The sequence below is a fragment of the Bos mutus genome, chromosome 6, assembly GCF_027580195.1.
Source record: "Bos mutus isolate GX-2022 chromosome 6, NWIPB_WYAK_1.1, whole genome shotgun sequence".
Classification (NCBI taxonomy): Eukaryota; Metazoa; Chordata; class Mammalia; order Artiodactyla; family Bovidae; genus Bos; species Bos mutus.
In genome coordinates this window covers 96,925,302-96,945,687 of record NC_091622.1, presented here as the reverse complement: position 1 = coordinate 96,945,687, position 20,386 = coordinate 96,925,302, and the positions used below count along the sequence as shown (strand labels likewise).

General features: G+C 43.6%; 1 protein-coding gene across 3 annotated transcripts in view; it reads right to left on the bottom strand.

The window, feature by feature from the left end:
- Positions 1–862: 862 nt before the first annotated feature.
- The window catches only part of ENOPH1 (enolase-phosphatase 1), a 38,510-nt gene continuing 18,986 nt past the window's right edge, over positions 863–20,386 (bottom strand). For all 3 annotated transcript variants that reach the window (XM_070372586.1, XM_070372585.1, XM_005904344.2), the window contains exons 2-6: positions 11,981–12,082; positions 10,142–10,344; positions 8,006–8,138; positions 5,325–5,448; positions 863–1,957 (exon numbers count right to left, since the gene is read on the bottom strand). In XM_070372586.1, the coding sequence (XP_070228687.1) occupies positions 1,818–1,957; positions 5,325–5,448; positions 8,006–8,138; positions 10,142–10,266 (522 nt within the window). In that variant the 5' untranslated portion in view covers positions 10,267–10,344; positions 11,981–12,082 and the 3' untranslated portion in view covers positions 863–1,817. The remainder of the gene's footprint in view (positions 1,958–5,324; positions 5,449–8,005; positions 8,139–10,141; positions 10,345–11,980; positions 12,083–20,386) is intronic.

Genomic DNA, 20,386 nt, shown 5'->3' with positions numbered 1-20,386 from the left:
TACTGACTCAATGGACACGAGTTGGAGTATAGTCCAGGAGATGGTAAAGGACAGGGAAGCTTGGTGTGCTGCAGTTCAGGGGGTCACAGAGTCAGACATAACTGAGCGACTGAACAATAATATCTTCACAGCCCTTAGATTTCTTAATTAGCTACTACAACATAGAAACTATCTTTTATGTTCCCTGTCCTCTCCTATTTGCAAGGCTACTAAAATTATTACTCCAGGATTCATTCATTTTTCTTGATTAATTAGGAGAACAGTTGCCTCCTTCAAGCATTATCTTATATACCTCAAACATAAGATTCTCAAAAATCTTAAGAAATCCACTTATATCTTGAATGTTTATTATCCAAATGAAATAATAACTACTAAGGTTACATATCGGAGAAGGCAATGGCACCCTACTCCAGTACTCTTGCCTAGAAAATCCCATGGATGGAGGAGCCTGGTAGGCTGCAGTCCATGGGGTCGCTAGGAGTTGGACACAACTGAGCGACTTCACTTTTTACTTTTTACTTTTATGCACTGGAGAAGGAAATGGCAACCCACTCTAGTGTTCTTGCCTGCAGAATCCCAGGGATGGGGTAGCCTGGTGGACTGCCGTCTATGGGGTTGCACAGAGTCAGACACGACTGAAGCGACTTAGCAGCAGCAGCAAGGTTACATATCTCTCTCTCTCTCTCTCAAATAATAGTCAATGATTTTCTACTGGCATTCCATTAAAATGCATACATGCATAAACACCCATATCACAAACACACACTCAAAATTAAGGCAAAAGCTAAACTAAAATTCTTATTTATCCAATCTCTCTTCAGCTACTTTTCTGCTTCTGGCAGTAAGCAAGCTTCCATAAAACTGAATGAAGAAGAAAATGCTTTTATTAATCATATGAAACTGACATGACATCCCATTAGGCTGAACCAGGATAAATAATGCTGTTATAAAATTTACATTTCTTGCATCCACTTCATATTAGATATCAGGGCTCTAGGTCTTTTGGCCAAATTTCAGTAAACCATTTATTTTTTAATAGTGAACAGGAATTAACATATGTTCTCAAACTGTGCTAAGAAGTAGTTAGCTGGGCATCTCTGATCTGTAACAAGGGGCAAGATTAGGGCTGTTTGGTTACACCTTAGGAAGCACATTTCTATTTTAGCTGTTACATTAGTGCATCTTTTCCACTGGTAAGGCAACTGCTTGCTGTGGGTACCACAATGATCAGCAAGTTTCTCAAGTAATAAACACTTGGTTAATCAAGACTCACATGCATTTTCTTTCCCAACTCTGCTCTCTTCTGGAGCAGAAACAAATAGCTTTGTCATTTGTAAACAGAGAGATTAATAGTTTCAAATTAGGTTGTTGTAATCTTAAACTCACAATTTAAAAGGGGAAGTAGATTATTATTAGGAATGTCTTTGAAATACTTCTAGTTTCAAAATAACAAGGCTTCTGAGAAACCACTCAAACCAACCTATTTTGATCCATGACTTGATAAACATTAACACATTTGACCTGTTCAGTCATAATCTCTTCTCTCAACTATACGTTGCCCTCCATAAGGGTTAGAGTTGTGGTCCCAAACAATTTCTACATATAGAGCATCTTTAAAATGTTTCCTTTTCACTGAACTGAGACTCTTTTTCCACTATGTGCTTGTGAAAGGAAATTTGAACATACACACACTTAACAAACCTTCCGTGTGTGTTTATATCTGTATTTTTTAAGCAAATGCCTTTTACCATTAGAATAAAACTAGACGACAGGGACGACGCTGTGAAGACAGCCTGGCCTTCCTCGGGGCTCCTCCTCTAGGTCGAGGAAGGCAGGTACAGTTCACTGAAGGACGTGATGAGGCTGAAGTGGGTCTTCTCATCATCAGTCAGCCCTGCGTTGCCCGGTCTCACCACCACAGCGACATGCACGCCCGCCTCCTCAGCAGCGCTGGCCTCTGCAAGAAGCAAAACACGCGTCAGAAACAGCAGAACAGGGTGCTTGGGATTTGCTTCAAAGTGATCAGAGGGAGGTGGGAACGCAAGAAACAAGTCTCGGGACTTCCCTAATGGTCCAGGAGTTAAGACTTTGCCTTCCAGTGGAGGGGGTTCGGTCCTTGGTCAGGAAGCTAAGATCTCACATGCCTTGTGGCAAAAAACACCAACACAATAAAAGAAGCATTATAGTTAAGAAATTCAACAAAGACTTAAAACAAAGGTTTGTCTCAAAAAAAAAATTCTTAAAAAAGGAAAGAAATCTGGCCCAAATTCTGTAATTGTTGAAGCTAAAAAACAGGCACACGGGGACTTCCCTGGTGGTCCCAATGCAGGGGGCCAGGGCTCGATCCCTGGCCAGGGAGCTAGATCCCACATGCTGCAACTAAGTCCCAACACAGTCAAATAACTAAATAATCTTAAAAAAAAAAAAAAAAAAAACATGGGGTAGAATTATTGTTTTAAATAGTTTTAATTTTTCCATAAAACATATTTTTCAAATACCTAACTGTACTGACAGACTAGGAGGACGGTGTATCCCAGACTTCTGAGCTTGATTAAGTGCTTATGAACGCACAAAGACAGAGCTGTGTCCTGCTGACAGCTTTCTTCCATTCCCTCCCATCAGTCCTCCAGAGACCTGAGCTGTTTCCCAGAGGACAGGCTGTCAGGAATAATTCCAATTAAACAGATATGGGACAAACGGAACCCCAGGATCTAATCAGGCTAAAACACCTACTTATACCTGGAGCCCAAAGATGTCATAAGCCTTGGCTAGACTGTCCACCATTTTTGCGTGGCGGATTCCTACTCTTCAAAATTCAGCTCAAGTATTCTATCTTCTAGAGCCACCACCATCTGTATTAGAGCATCCTCGGTGCTCCTTGTATTTAGTTCCATCAGGACAATATGAGGGACATCCCAAGTGGTGCTAGTGGTAAAGAACCCACCTGCCAATGCAGGAGACATTGGAGATGTGCGTCTGATCCCTGGGTTGGGAAGATCCCCTGGAGGAGGAATTGGCAACTCACTCCAGTATTCTTGCCTAGAGAATCCAATGGACAGAGGAGTCTGGAGGGCTGCAGTCCGTAGGGTCGCAAAAAGTCGGACATGACTGAAGCGACTAAGCATGCACAGGATAATATGACCTGACACGTTATTACCTGCTGTCTCTCTTCTCATTGGACTATGAGTGCTTTAAGATCAGTGACAGCATGGATACGTTTAGTCACTCAGTCATATCCGACTCTTTCCAAGCCCACAGCCCACCAGACAAGAATACTGCACGGGGATTCTCCAGACAAGAATACTGCAGTGGGTCGCCACACCCTCCTCCAGGGGATCTTCCCAAACCAGGGACTGAAGCCAGGTCTCACACATTGCAGGCAGATTCTTCACCATCTGACCCACCGAGGAAGCCCATAGCATGGAAAGGTAGAAGTAAAAACAGGACTAGCCAGAATTTCCCTGGTGGTCCAGTGGTAAAGAATCTGCCTGTCAATGCAGGGGACATGGATTTGATCCCCGATCCAGGAAGATTCCACATGGCACAGGGCAACTTAGCCGTATGCCACAACTACTGAGCCTGTACACGCTAGAGCCGGTGCTCTGCAACGAGACGCCACCGCAGTGAGAAGCCCGTAAACCGTAATTAGAGTAGCCCCCACTCGCCGCAACTAGAGAAAGCCCAAGCAAAGCCACAAAGACCCAAACAAACAGGACTAGTCAGATGAAACCAAGTAAGCTACGTATTGCGGGGGCTATCTCCAACGTGTCTTGGGTTACAATCCCCTCCTCCTTTTGTTTCTATCTGAAAGATAATAGCTAATCCCTTATATTAAATTAGCAGCTACTACGTGCCAGGTACTATGCTAGGACCAGAAACAGGAACAAAATGAAGGTCTTGGCTTCATGGAGCTTCTGTTCTCATCTAAATCTTTCCAACAATCCTTAGGTAATTGGCATTATATGACCATCCCCATTCTACAGATACGAAAACTAAGAGCTAGCCAGTGGTAGAGCTACAGTTGAAATCGTGTGTCAGCCTCCATATGCTCTAGAACGAAGGTCAGCAAATGATGGCCTACCACTTGTTATCGTAAGCAGAGTTTTACTGGAAACAGCCAGGCCCACTCACTTCTGTACTGTCTATGGCTGCTTCTGCACTTCGAAGACAGAGTTGAGTAGCTGCATGGCCTGCAGAGCCTAAAATACTTACTGTCTGGCCCTTTACAGAACACTACTATCAACTCCTGCTCTGGAGCACCACTGCTCTGAGTGGTCCCTGGACCAGCAGTGTGGCCATCACCAAGAAGCTTGTTAAAAATGCAGTGACTCAGGTCCTCAATGCGCAACTACTGCATTAGGACCCGCAATTTAACAAATGACTCCTTTGCACAGAGTGTGAGGAAATTTCAAGGAAGGAAAACTGGCAAGAGAGGAGGCACTGCAAGCAGACATAAAATCCACGCACAAACAGTGGAGGATTGGAGACAGGACTCAGGTCTGCGGCCAGAGACGGGGCAGACAGGGCAAGAATCTGAAACACACTCTCTGGATTCAGATCTGCTGTAATAAGAATCCCCAGTAGTTTCTCAACCTGTGGGAAACAGAGCAACAGAATGCATTAATTTAAGGGTGACAGGCTTCCCTCATGGCTCAGATGGTGAAAAATCTGCCTGCAATGCAAGAGATCTGGGTTTGATCCGTGGGTCGGGAAAATCCTCTGGAGAAGGGAATGGCAACCCACTCCAATATTCTTGCCTGAAGAATCCCCATGGACAGAGATGAGCCTGGCAGGCTACAGTCCATGGGGTCGTAAAGAGCTGGACACCACTGAGCGACTAGCAAACTTTCACTCTGAGTACTAAAAGTAAATGGGGCAGAGCTGTCTCTTCTATGTTCCCACCTTCTGTGAAAGGACTGTCACCTCCCAGAAAAAGAGTGCTCCACACCCCTCTGCTCAGATTCACTCACTCAGCAGCAGAGGCGCTGCCTTCCATGCACCCCGAGTTTTCAAGCACAGTTCCCAAGCACCCCTGCCTCAAGCACAGTCCTCTTGACCAGCAACCCAGATTCTCAACCAAGCTGAGTCATCACTGTCCACGTGGGACTTGACATTGGCTAATAACCGTTTAGCATTAGATCTCTTACCAAGATCAGCACCAGGCAAGTTTTGTCTATAAACATCTATTTGCACTGTTTCCTTTAGATACCTGTCTCATTTCTCACGGCTCCCCATGGAAACCTTCTTTATGAAGGCAAAGTGTTTCCAGTGCCAGGCTCAGCTCCCAGCCTGGAGTGTACTATCCAAGAAGTCAGGTTACTCACCTCGGGAAACATCCGTCAGAAACAAGATGTTGTTGGTTGAACAGCCAATGCTGCTGGCGATCTTTTGGTAACTCTCACTCTCCACTTTGTGTCCAATCTTGGTATCAAAGTGACCATCCACAAGCTGAACACACAGGAGGGGAAAGAAGGATGCTATGAGCACATGTGCAACCCAGCCCCTCTGGTTCTCATCCCTTTTCTTTGAAATACTCAACAATCATAGTCACTTCATCCACTCAAGAAATATTCCCTGTAGGTCTACTTCATAGAGAACTTTGTGGAGGCTATGAAAAATAAAGTAAGGTTTTATAGAAATAAACATCTGAAAGAAGAAAACTACTGATTCAATGCATGTAAGATCATTCTGTAATCTTTTCGGCTTTCTTTCATTTTCTATTTTATATCCAAAGTCTTTTACATATATATGCCCTGCTGCTGCTGCTTCTGCTGCTAAGTCTCTTCAGTCGTGTTTGACTCTGTGTGACCCCATAGACGGCCGCCCACCAGGCTCCCCCATCCCTGGGATCCTCCAGGCAAGAACACTGGAGTGGGTTGCCATTTCCTTCTCCAGTGCATGAAAGTGAAAAGTGAAAGTGAAGTCGCTCAGTCGTGTCCGACTCTTAGCGACCCCGTGGGCTGCAGCCTACCAGGCTCCTCCGTCCATGGGATTTTCCAGGCAAGAGTACTGGAGTGGGGTGCCAGTGCCTTCTCCGATATATATGCCCTACTTTCTACCATTACAATACTATATGCACTCAAACAACTTACGAACTGGGTTTCACCTCTGATGAAAAGGTTCTCCACATTGTCCTTTCAATGCCAGCATGAACGGATTTCTCTAACCTGCCTTATTAGTAAGCTGTTATCTTACTTTCAAGAAACTTTGATTTTCTAAATAAGACATTTTGAAATTCTATCCAACCCAATATTTTATCTATCATTTTTGAGCAGTAACAGTGGCAGGCTTCCCAGGTAGCTCACTGGTAAAGAATCCACCTGCCAATGCAGCAACTGCAGGTTCGATCCCTGGGTCAGAAAGATCCCCTGGAGGAGGAAATGGCAACCTGCTCCAGTATCCTTGCCTGGGAAATCCCATGGACAGAAAAGCCTGGTGGGCTACAGTCCAAGGGGTCACAAAGAGTTGGATACGACTGAGCACACACACACATTATATAATGTGATCTCTTGAATTTCAGAACTTTTCACAAACTAAAAATAAGCTTAACTAAAAACACTCAAACTAAAAACAATCACTCAAAGAAATTAAGGTGTATTGAGATTTTTAAAGTTAAGAATGGTTTTGCATATTTTCTTTCTCAAGTCTGTCTCACAAGGAGCAAGTGGAGAATAAAGCATTCATTACTGAACCTAGTAGGTAATTATTATGTCCTGTCTCCTATGACCTGATTGTTTTATCAGAGATAGCAGAAAAGAAGCTTAAATCTGTATTCAGAGGAGAATAGTTACCAAACAATGAAAGGGTTTTATCAATGAAAGCATTTTATTTAATATTTGATTTAGAACCAAGATGAAAAGAAGGAAAGTAAAATAGACTGTGACAATCTCCAAAGCCAAACCTTTCTCTGCATATGGTAAAGGGTCAATAAATATTAACTTTAAAAAAATAGTTAGCTGAGTATAAACTGTTGTGTAACATTAAGTTTGGCCTGTATTCAGTTACTCAGCATTTCTTTCCCTTTTCCAATGACCATCTTGTCCACCAGGGGGCGCAGGGACAGTGGGACAGAAAAGCTAGCCAGGCCTTTCTCAGGTCCAAGAAGTGTTCATAGGTGGCCTTAAGTCATTTTGTGCAATAACATGGCCAGTTCTCTTCGAGAAGAATGAGGATTCTGCTAAAATAAAATCTGTCTCCAAAGTACTGGGAACAAATGAAACCACCGTGTCCTCTCAGGCACTCCAGAAGTCTGTGTGCCCTTTTCTGAGACCCAGGGTCAGGAAGACCCCCCTGGAGAAGGAAATGGCAACCCACTCCAGTATTACTTTCCTGGAAATCCCACGGACAGAGGAGTCTGGCGGGCTATCCCACATGGGGCCGCCAGAGCTGGACGCGACTTAGCGACTACACCACCACCACAAAGTTATGTGCCGCTATCACACGTCATACCTGACACCTTCAACAACCAAAAGCCATTGGTTCCCTTCCTCTGGGCTGACAATTTTCTAATATTGACAAGATAGCTGGTTTATAAGCTAACTCAGGTCTTATTTATCTGTGATGAATAAATGTGGATGTGGATGGATATATAGACAGACAGGTCGATCTATATACATAACTATATACATATAACTAGTTTTAATACTAGTCACCAGAATCACTTGGGGTGGATATTTTTAAATGCACATGTATGACCCTCACCCCAGACCTTCTGAGTCAAGATGCGCTACGAAGCGGGGCCCAGGGATCTACATCCTTAACAAACTTTCCAGGTTCCTTATGGGCAGCTAAGTGTAAGAACTTCTACAAAGTGGTACAAAGCCTGGGACCAGGGCTACAGTTCACCCTTCCATAATGTATTCCCCGTTTTTTCCACTTTTTTCAACTCACACAGCATATGTAAAGGCAATTACCTGAATGCTGACTTAGTTTATAACTGTAGCATTCACAGTCACTATTTTATGCTTTGATGGTGTCCAAAAAAAAAAGCAATCGGGCCACCTACCTCAAGAATGTCCCCCTCTGTAGAATGCCCAAATAATAGTTTCTGTGCCTCCACACTCCCTGAAGAATAGACATACACCTTCATCCCAGCCTCTCGCCACTTCCGGACGGCCGGAACCACGTCTTCAAAGAACCTAGAGGGAAGAGCACAGAGGCAAAACGCAGGAAGAGGTTATTCCGGCCGGATGAAAACCAGTCACACGCTGCCACGAGTTTCTCTACTTGTGTACAAATGGACACCAGGGAAAGCACCTCCACGAGCTGTGAGCTCCTGCAGATGTCATGAGCGTGCCCCAGAGAGTCAGGTCATAGATCAGAAGCAGTTTCAGTGGAGAGGGGACAGTCACCCTAATGACAGTAAAAGTGATTATGGACAGAGAGATAAAATAAGAAAGCAAATGTTTAAAATCCTAAGGAATTTCTACGGAATTCAAAAAAGCAAAAAACAGTAATACTGTACTGCTGTGTAATCTTTGATTAATTCATGAGTAGAAAAGGTTCTGTCCAGTGTGCCTTAAGAAAGCACAGAAATGCTTTTAGAAAGATCTGTAGTCAAACAACTAAAAAATAAAAAAATTGGTGGGGCTCAAAGCTATTCGTCTTCGATTAGCTAGAAAACAGAACTACATTTCTTGAGAACTAAGATAACTTCAAGTTTTACTCTACAGAAAAAAAGTATGGAACAAATCAGTTAAGAGACATGTACCACCTCACATTTGCTGATCAGCAAAGCGTCGTGTCTGGTTTTCTGGGTCCTGACACTAACTTGTTCACCAATTCTACGATGTGTTCTGTTCAGGGAGGGAACATCACAGGAAATGGGTGAAAAGAGAAGCACAAGAAACCTGGGAGGTGGAACCAGTCTGTTATAAAGGATTACCTGGAAAATGTCAGAGAAGTCTTCTGCTGGATGAAACACAACTCAATATATTACACAAACTGAAGTAAAGGGATTGACGATTAGTTCAAAACCAGTTCCCATAATTGTGAGTCACTTCGTATATTACTTTTCACTCAGAGGCAGGATTATTCTATGTTGAATCTATAGACTGATATTGCTCCAAAGCAGGGTTCAGACGTCTAAGATGATTTATTTCAAGCTCCTGGTTTTATAATTAAGGAACTAGGGCTGCGAGAAGGCAGGGCTGACTCCTATGACACGGTCTCCTGGCTCCACTCCTCCGGCTGTTTACAACGTGAACTAACTAGTGTTGACTTCCACATCACTGGCCTATCCTGAAATTCTCAAGCATCCTTAAAAGGTGGAAGCCCCCTTGTAAAGCACCTAAAGGAACGGCATCTCAACTGACAGAAAAAAGAAATGTAAGCAGCTAGTAACAGTCTTGGATCCTAGGCTTTACATCAGGCAATGCCCTAAAATCCTAAGAGATGTGACTTACTAAGACTCTCTTAGCAACACAGGACTCACGAGGCTCCTCTGGCAGGAGTACTCTGACCCCAGGGTCCGTGGAAAAGCGGCACTGCTGGCGGAGGAACCTCGCGGTGGCAGGTGCATCATTTCACACCATCTCACTTCTCCAATGGAGCAGAAGCCGGTCACAGTCCCGGGAAGCACCCAACGGCGCTGGCACACATACCCTAAGGATCAGGTATGACTGAGCTCACGGAAGTCGCCATTTTCTAAGGCTGGGGTTAAAAGTTTCCAACCACCACACCAAGCCAGATATAGGCCTGGGCAATTTAGCTGGGTGAACTAAATTTATCCCAGCTTTGGGAAAAAAAAAAATAACATACTCACTCGTTGAAGTAAAAAGAATGCTGATTTTTTAGCTACTTTGCAAGTCATGCAACTTGCACTGGAGAGAGAAAACTATTGGGAAACGCATTTGCTTTAGGGCGTGGATAAAGCGTTGAGTCTCTTGCTGCTGCTGCGTCACTTCAGTCGTGTCTGACTCTGTGCAATCCCATAGACGGCAGCCCACCAGGCTTCCCCGTCCCTGGGATTCTCCAGGCAAGAACACTGGAGTGGGTTGCCATTTCCTTCTCCATTGCATGAAAGTGAAAAGTTAAACTGAAGTCGCTCAGTCGTGTCCGACTCTAGCGATCCCATGGACTGCAGCCTACCAGGCTCCTCCGTCCATGGGATTTTCTAGGCAAAATTACTGGAGCTACGTACTCCGCTTTCATGTGCCCAGCCTTGAACGCCGCCCTCCACATGTGGCCCTGCAGCTGCTTCAGCGCCGTGGTCTTCCGGTCCAGGGACATCTGCCAGTACACGTTATCCACCACGGCCTGGATCATCCACTGCGGGTCGTCCGCCCCATTACCAGAGGCTGCTGGGATTGGAACAGCCCCATCCAGGTGGGAGTCCTCTTCAGCCTTTAAAAGTCATCAACAACACGAAATCTATGAAGAGATCCCTTAAACGATACCTGAAAACTAGCAGACCAACCTTCCCCAACTACCACAAGCTCCAAGCACCGTCACAAATTAAAGTATCCTAGGCTTTGAGACTGAAATGAATGATTCCTAAAAAAATAGTGGATTATAATTAGTAAGTTTACAACAGCTTTCCTGTATCACTAAAGCTGAAACTTAAACTGAGAGGCATGTTGTATGTGAGAAGAAAGAGCACAAAACGATAAAATGTTATAATAAGAGCTGGTTTGTTGATTCACTGACTAGGATCAAACCAGGGCTTCAGTTAAATCTGATCATTTTCTCTGCACTATAACTGACTGAGGAAGAAATCACGAAAAGCTTAGTTTATGCCTGGAATTCAGTGAAAAGAAACCAGTGAAGCGATGCCTGGGGTTGGTTCAGATACGTCTCCTGCAATCGGCCCACATCTTGCAAACCCTAATAGCTACTGAGCCTGTGACAATGTGTATGCCCAACCCCTGAAGACGCAATGATTCGTGTACTACAATGGGGGAAGACATATGTATGTTTCCACAACAAGCGTTGAAACACCAAAAAAAGGTGAAGAGGGGAATGTTTCAGACTAACCCTGAGTTTTGTGGAAAATTTAACAAACCCAAACGCCCCATGCCCCAAAGGCTGTGATTCTCTTCAATCCGAACTCCTAACATGAAAGAACCTACAGAGCCTCCCACATTGTCCCATGTAGAAAATTAACTCCAAAAAGAATCGCCAGAGAGTTTGCTCTGCACAGTAAGACCTTTGCCAGTGAAGCAATTTTAATAAGAAAAACAACAGAAGAGGAGTTCCACAGAGCACAGTGGTAGGAGTCAGAGCAGAACAGAGCATGTGCGACTGAAGGCAGGTATAAAGACTGGGCGGAGGGGCATCCCTGGTGGCTCAGTGGTAAAGAATCCGCCTGCCAATGCAGGAGGCACAGGTTCGATCCCTGGTCCAGGAGGATCCCACTTGCCACAGAGTAACTAAGCCTATAAGCCACAACTATTGAGCCTGTGCTCCAGAGCCTGGGAGGTGTGACGACTGAAGCCCATGTGCCCTAAAGCCCATGCTCTGCAACAAGAAAAGTTGCCACTGCAGTGAGAAGCTCTTGCACAACTAGAGTAGCCCCTGCTCACTGCAACTAGAGAAAAGCCTGTATAGCAATGAAGACCCAGTGCAGCCAAAAAATAAAATAAATAATAAATAAAAATTTTTTAATTAAAAAAAGAAGACTGGGCCGAGAGTGAGCTGGGGTGAGAGATGCGGGCCCAGGAGTTCTGTGGCTGGGCAGCAGGGCCTTATGCCGTGGGGAGGAGACAGTGGAGAACGAGATGATGAAGTGTGGTGGCAAGGAGACATTCATGAAAAATGTGACGAAATGGCACAAGACCTTCCTGCATCCCACCCAGAAATGATTTAGTTTATTTATAAATACATAATATTTGTATGCAACTGAAACAGCTCCAGAAAGAGGCAACTGTGGAGACAACAAACTGCCATGATCTGGCCGTTTAATTATGTGGATTCCTAAGCAAGCGTCCGCAGCTCTAACACCCTTGGGAATGCAGAAGCAAGGGAACAGAAGCGTCCCAACCTGTTTCCTCAAAAGCCTGACATCCTGTTGGCACTCCTCTTCTTCCCAATGTGTCTGCAGATACTCTTCAACATTTTCTTTGACGTAGGGAAATAAAATGTCCTAGATAGAAGTGCAAAAGAAAAAAACAAGCATTAGCGTTTAGTTGTTTGCATGAGATCAAGTTCTTCAACAATCTCACCTCACCTAATTCTAGCAAATAAGACGCTGAAAGTTTCATTGAAAATATGAAAATTGCTGCTCTGGATAGAAGAGACAGAGAAACGAATGAACTAGATATAGAGTTAGCACCTACAGCCTACGTGCCAAGTTCAACCTCCTCTCGTTTTTGTCAACGGACTTGTATTGGAATATGGCCACACTCACTAGTTTACTGGGTGTCTGTGGCCACTTTGGGGTCACGATGCGGAGGTGAATACTTGTAACCAAGACCATATGGCCCTCAAATCTCAACATTTAGTATTCAGTCCTTTCCAGAAAAAGCTGGCTGACTCCTAAACCAGATGGCTAGACCACACGTCCTTGAGGGTAGGGATCAAGACTACCCAGTTTACACTACAGGGCCTGGGACCTAGACACAACAAACATCTGCTGACAGAATGATATCCACGTATAACAAACATTTTAGAAATACCTGATCACCATAATTCCTGTTTGGAAACCAGAACACCTACAGAATATCCTATGTATTCTTTTTTTTTTTTTAATTGGGGTATACTTGCTTTACAATGTTATGTTAGTTTCTTCTGTACAACAAAGTGAATCAGTCATATGCATACATATATCCCCTCTCTCTTGGACTTTCTTTCTACTCCTCCATACCATCCACCTATACATTCTGAGGTGCAAAACAACTGAGAAATGAAGAACCTGTAAGTAACCCATGCACTGGGAACATGATTTCTCTTAGGTCAAAATTTTTATATTTACTTGTAATTGCAGCATGTGTGTCCTTTCAAATCCAATGTGACACATTCAATAAAAATTAAGTGTCAACTATATGCTAAGTGGGGCTTCCCACGTGGCGCTAGTGGTGAAGAACCTGCGTGTCAATGCAGGAGACACGAGACACGAGTTCAACCCCTGGGTAGGGAAGATCTCCTAGAGGAGGGCAGGGCAACCTACTCCAGGATTCTTGCCTAGAGAATCCCACAGAGGAGCCTGGCAGGCTACAGTCCATAGGGTCACACAGACTAGGACACAACTGAAGCGACTCAGCATGCACGCATATGCTAAGACAGGCCAGTGAGCCATGGAGATGGGGACTGAAAAGATAAACAAGTCACATTCCCTTTTCTCAATAAGTTTCTCAAGAATCTAGATGGGGCGGGGGCGAGAGGTGGGGATAAAATGATGCAGTGACTCTATAAAGGAGTCTGGCAGTTTCTTTAAAAGTTCAACAGCGTATGATATGACCCAATGATTCCATTCAATGTTCCATCCCAAGAGAAATGAAAACTGTTCACAAGAATTGGATGTGAATGTGTCATGAAAAAGTGAAAAGTGTTAGTCACTCAGGCGTGTCCAACTGTTTGTGACTCCATGGACTGTAGCCACCAGGCTCCTCTGTCCATGGCATTCTCCAGGCAAGAATACTGGAGTGGGTAGCCATTCCCTTCTGCAGGGAATCTTCCCAACTCAGGGATGAAACCTGGGTCTCCTGCTTTGCAGGAAGATTCTTTACTATTCAAGTCACCAGGAAATGAGTCATACTAGTGAAAAAGTGGAAACAATCCAAATGGCCATCAACTGGCAAATGGGTAAACAGAAAATTCATACAACATAATACTGATACATGTTACTGCATGGATGAACCTCAGAAACATCATGCTAAGTAAGAGAAATCTGACACATAACCATATAAGGTATGATTCCATTTATAATGAAATGACAAAAAAGGAAAATATCTAAAACAGATACTAAATAGGCGGTTATGCTGGAGTGAGGAGTACGGAAACGGCCACAGATGGGGTCATGAAACTTCCTCAACTACACCGTGATACATCACCTCCAGGTGTAGTAACTACACCGTGGTACGTCACCTCCAGGTGTAGTTACTACACCGTGGTACGTCACCTCCAGGTGTAGTAACTACACCGTGGTACGTCACCTCCAGGTGTGGTAACTACACCGTGGTACGTCACCTCCAAGTGTGGTAACTACACCGTGGTAGGTCACCTCCAGGTGTAGTAACTACACCGTGGTACGTCACCTCCAGGTGTAGTAACTCTCTTTTCTCATCTGAAAGTTAACACAGGTTTGTTCACAGAAATTTCGGAAAATACAGAAACGTACAAAATAAAAACCATGATAATCTCATGATCATCTTTCTTCAGAGAATATTTTTAATAAATAAAGAGACTTCTCTGGTGGCCTAGTGGCTAAAACGCTATGCTCTCGATGCAGGGGGCCCGGTTTTGATTCCAGGTCAGGGAACTAGATTCCACATGCAGCAACTAAGACCCAGTGCAGCCAAGTAAATAAATAGATATAAAAACAAAAAAATACTACTTTTAAAAAATGAGTGAGGGGGTGGGGGAACTATAATGCAGTGCAATGGGTGAGACAGAGCATGAACAGAATGCTTGGCAGACCCAGAGCCTAATGGCCCTGCAACAGTTTTAGCAAGGAGCAGCCTGGGAAAAAAAGGAAATGAACAGATGCCATGAATGCAGACACCAGGTAGACAATTCAGACAAGGCCTTACATTTCAAGGGAAAGTCTATAATCAAGTTGAACCCAAGAAGTCTGCTTATTTAAACTGATTTACTCATTTACTTATTCAAACATGTCCTGAATGCCCAGCACAGGGGCAGGCCCTTGCAATAAGGGCTGAGGATATAATTGTGAGCAAAACCCATACAGGATCCTGAATCTCAAGGAGCCAAGTAGCAGAAATAGAACATTAAAGATGGTACTTTAATAAAGGGTACAAACGAGAGGTGTAACATTAATGCATAAAACAGGAAAGTCTGACCTGTGAGGGAGGTCAGGGAAGGCTTCGCTGGAGAAGTGACCACAGAACTGAGATCTAAAGCAATGATTCTCAAAGTGAGATTCAGGAGTCCTGGGGGTCTTGGGAACCCTTTTAGGGGGCTCCACGAGGTCAAACTATTTTCATAAAAATACTAAGATCATTTGCCTTTTCACCAATGAGTGATGCTACAAGAGACCCAATATAGACGAGAATCCAACCATCTTCCTAGCCAGTTTATAAAATGCAAAACACTGTCTAAAAGTCTTCTAGCCACATTTTCCAAAGGAATGGGAAACTTTTTCATAAAAATATATTATTTATTGGGGCTTTCCAGGTGGCACTAGTGGTAAAGAATCCACCTGCCAATGCAGGAGATGTAAGAGATGTGGGTTCAATCCCTGGGTTGGGAAGATCCCCTGGAGGAGGGCATGGCGACCCACTCTGGTACCCTTGCCTGGACAAGTCCATGGACACAGGAGCCTGGCAGGCTATGGTCCATAGTGTCACAGAGTTGGACACAACTCAGCGCACACACACATATACTATTTGTTAATGTTAACAAAGTAAAGGGGCTTATTGTTTAAAATGAATAAGTATTTTTAAATTTGTTTCAACTGCTAATATGGTAAATGTTGATCCGTATAACCTACATAAAAGCTCTTTGGGGCCTCAGTAATTTAAAAAAAATATTTATTGTTTTTATTTGGCTGTGTTGGGTCTCAGTTGTGGGTCTTGGGCTTTCCCTGAGGCATATGGGATCACAGTTCCCCAATCAGGGCTTGAACTCATGTCCCCTGCATTGGAAGGTGGACTCTTAACCACTGGACCACCAGGGAAGGTGGATCCTCAGTAAATTTTAAGTGTACAAAGAAATCTTGAGAATAAGAAGTCTGAGAACCACCAAAAGAAGATAGGCTTAATCCGAAGAAGACGAGAGGAGAGGATTCCACACAGAGAGAACGGTGTGGGTAGGAAAAGGCTCCAGTAGGGTCATCTGATAGAAGCCGGGGGTTTTCAGATGTTTCTGCATCACCTGGGGATGTGCAGAGGCCCTGAAGAAAAGCAATCCTTGTCCCTGCAAAGTGGGCTCACTTACTGTAAAATAAGAATGGGCTCCAATTCATGAAGCGCCAGCACGTGCTATCACAGGGTCACTGCGCCCGACAGAATGGCTGGCTTCTGCAGATTAGTGCTAGCTAGTACCAGCCCACCACCCAGCTTGGTGCTGAAAACCACTGATCTGTGTCCTCTCCCTCCCTCCCCACTTCCTCCTTATTACTTCTGGATTGTGAGATTTTAACTAGTAATTCTATTACAAGAGTGAACAAGGGCAAAAGAGAAGAAAGATGTTGGTTGAAGGGGAGGGGGTGGAGGACGGGCAAAATACATGGAGAGAATTAAGAGGTACAAACTTCCAGTTATAAAATAAATGAGGATGTCCTGAACAGCATAGGAAATACAGTCAATATTAATGTAATAACTTTGTATGGTGACAGATGGAAACTAATCATGGTGATCATTTTGTAATGTACAGAAATATTAAATCACGTTATACACCTGAAACTGATTTAATATTGTACGTTTGTGATTCTTCAATTGAAAAACAAAAAAAGGAAGCTAGCAGACAACTTTTTATTTCCTGCTAACAGGCCCGAGCGATGCTATGATTAGGACATAGTTAACAGATTGTTAGGAGAAGGCAATGGCACCCCACTCCAGTACTCTTGCCCGGAAAATCCCATGGACGGAAGAGCCTGGTGGGCTGCAGTCCATGGGGTCGCTAAGAGTAGGACACAACTGAGCGACTTCACTTTGACTTTTTCACTTTCATGCATCAGAGAAGGAAATGGCTACCCACTCCAGTATTCTTGCCTAGAGAATCCCAGGGATGGGGGAGCCTGGTGGGCTGCCCGTCTATGGGGTTGCATAGGGTCGGACACGACTGAAGCAACTTAGCAGCATTAGCAACAGATTGTTATGAACAAAACCATGTGGGGTTTTTTTTGGTGGGTATAGAATTTTTCTGACTGGAACAAAGGCTTGGCTCCATAATCAGATTTTTTTCTTAACTTCAGAAGACTCAATTCTAAGTTCAACTTAAATTGCACTCCCAAAAGAAAATACACAACACAAGAAAATTATTACAGGTTTGTTTTTTTTTTAATGGTAGGACTCTTCATACTATGTTATTCAAATTTCACCTGCCCCAGTAAAAACAAAGAAGTCATTCAGTTTTGCTTGTTCTCATGTGGCATTCCAGTAGCACTCAGCAGATTCTGAATCATACAAACAGTGTGAGCAGGCAAAATTTTCAGCATATTTGACATAAAAGCTTTGTTTAAGCTCAATAAAAACTCACTCTTGATCTTAAAGAAGGAAAATGAGCTAAGATTAATAGCTTTTTTTTGTGCAAGAGATTCCTTTTACTGTACTGATATATTTCTTAAAAAAAAGAAAAAACTTTTATTGACGTATAGTTGATTTACAATGTTGTGTTGGGTTTTTTTTTGGCCACACCCTGTGGCATGTGGGATCTCAGTTCCCCATCCAGGGACCAAATCTGCACCCCCTGCACTGGAAGGCAGAGTCCTAACCACGAGACCACCAGGGAAAGTGTTAGTCACTCAGGCATATCCAACTCTGTGACCCCACGGACTGTGGCCCGCCAGGCTCCTCTGTCCATGGAATTCTCCAGGCAAGAACACTGGAGTGGGTAGCCATTTCGTTCTCCAGGGGATCTTCCCGACCCAGGGACTGAATTCGTGTTTCCTGCATTGGCAGGCATTCTTTACCCTTTTCCATATATTTCTGATTTTCTTTAAATAGTCAAGTTTTCCCAGGATGCTCCTCCTCACGCCGTCCTTTCTCTGGCTTAGCATCTCTCCTGCACTCATGCACCATGGCAGAACTGTAAACCAGCCCCTACTTGAGAGGGTGCCATCTGAGAAGATGTGGCAGAAGGAAGGTGCACATACACAGCTCTTCCTCTCCTAGGCAGACACACATGTGCAGAGAGGAGCAAAAAAAGTGCTTACTGTCACAATGGGGAGGCTGCAAATGAACGGAAACATCCTAAATCATCATCAGCTAGAGAATATACGGGCATATTCACACTCTATAACATTACTTTGCAGTTAACAGTGAATGTACTAAAATGTTCTATTTATCAATATGAACAGAAACTCTAACATATGAATAAAACCAATACAAAGTGGGATGTACCAAGGGCTTCAGGTATAGCTGTAATGATTTCTTAAGATCTAAAATAAACATCATATGAAAGTTTAATTAGCTTTGTGGTGGGTGCAGTTATTGTACTAGTCTTTATCCTTGCTAATTTTAAATGTGTTACAGTTTAAAAAACAAACCAACTCTGATCCTTCATGCTACACCTTTCTCATCTGGTCCTTCTCCTCCAGCATCCTGCCTCCATTATTCCCCAACTTGTAAGCAACTGAAAATACTCCCCAGGGAAAATTCTTGGTCAGATTCAGGGCCACTCAGAGTTGAAGTCCTCAAAAATTTTTTCAACGCATACAGTGCTATCCTCTTTGGGCTCCACAAAATCAAATTTCCTATATCCAGCTTTATTGGTACCAAGAACAATTCATCAAGAGCCTGTTAATCCTGAGAGCAGGTACAGACTCCGGGCAGTGTGCCAAGCCAGGGTTCTACCTCTTTCTTTCACCAACTGTGTTCGAGTAACTTATCCTCTTTGAGCCTATTTTCTCATCTGCTAAATGGCGATGATAATACCAAGCAAAGTCACTGCGGTCACTAGAGGTAATTAGATAGATGAAAACATCCAGTTCCTTACCACTAATTATATACTCCAGCACAAACCTTTTAACACAGCAAGATCACCTTTACCCCAATTTAGTGACAAATGATAGCAGAGAAGTCCCCAGAGAACAAATCACAAAGATAACCAATTCATTCCTTCAACATCTACTGAGGACTTACTGAGTGCCACACGTTTCTAATTATATTTATTTTTATTTACTTTTTGGCTGCTTGGCATGTGGGATCTTAGTTCCCAGACCAGGGATCAAACTTGGACCCTCAGCAGTGGAAGCACAAAGTCCCAACCACTGAACCATCAGGGAAGTGCCACCAGACATTTCTGATACTGGAGTGACAGACCACAGACCTCTTCCTCAAGAACTCACAGAAATAAAAGGTCCAGATTTCAAGCGATCCTGTTTAGGAGAAGCTTCAGAAATGAGAATCTACTTTAGAACTTCTGATCATCCAATTTGCCTCTTTCCTCTATATGTAAAACTCCCCTCTGCACTGCCTAAGCACACAAAGGTAGACAATGAAGTTAGAACGCAGGATAACTGGAGTTGGGAGGTTAGCAGACTGAACAGTCTATTTTAGTGTGAGTGTTATTGTACAACATAAAAGTACATGGGGCAATAACTCAACTGTGAAGATTTTATCCATTCTTTCAACATCCTTATTGAGCATCTATCAAGCAAAATAAAATGCCTTCAAGATGCTTGTTTTTAAAAGCCAACAATTACAGTCTGAAAGATACTATGGTACCAAACTGTTGTTGCATGCCAGGCCTCCCTGTCCCTCACCATCTTCTGAAGTTTGCCCAAGTTCATGTCCATTGCATTGGTGATGCCAACCAGCCACCTCATCTTCTGATGCTCTCTTCTCCTTTTGCCCTCAATCTTTCCCAGCATCAGGGACTTTTCCAAAGAGTCTACTGTTCACATCAGATGACCAAAATACTAGAGCTTCAGAATCAGTCCTTCCAACAAGTATTCAGGGTTGATTTCCCTTGACTGGTTTGATCTCCTTGAGGTCCAAGAGACTTGCAGGAATCTTCTCCAGCACCACATTTTGAAGGCCTCAATTCTTTGGCATTCTGCCTCATTTAGGGTCCAGGTCTCAGAACCATACATGACCAGTGGGAAGACCATAGCCTTGACTATACGGACCTTTGTCGGCAGAGTAATGTCTCAACACACTATCTAGGTCTGTCACAGCTTTCCTGCCAAGAAGCAATCATCTTCTGACTTCATGGCTGTAGTCACCATCTGCAAAGATTTCAGAGCCGAGAAAGAGGAAATCTGTCATTACATCCACCTTTTCCTGTTCTATTTGCATGAAGTAATGGGGCCAGATACCATGATCTAAGATTTTTAACTAATATTTAATTTTAAGCCGGCTCTTCCACTCTTTCCTTCACTCTCATCAAGAAGCTCTTTAGCTCCTCTTTGCTTTCTGCCATTAGAGTGGTATCATCCGCGTATCTGAGGTTGTTGATGTTTCTCCCGCCTATCTTGATTCCAGCTTGTAACTCATCCAGCCCGGCATTTCTCATGCTGTGCTCAGCATATAGATTAAACAAACAGGGTGACAGCTGACAGCCCGGCATTTCTCATGCTGTGCTCAGCATATAGATTAAACAAACA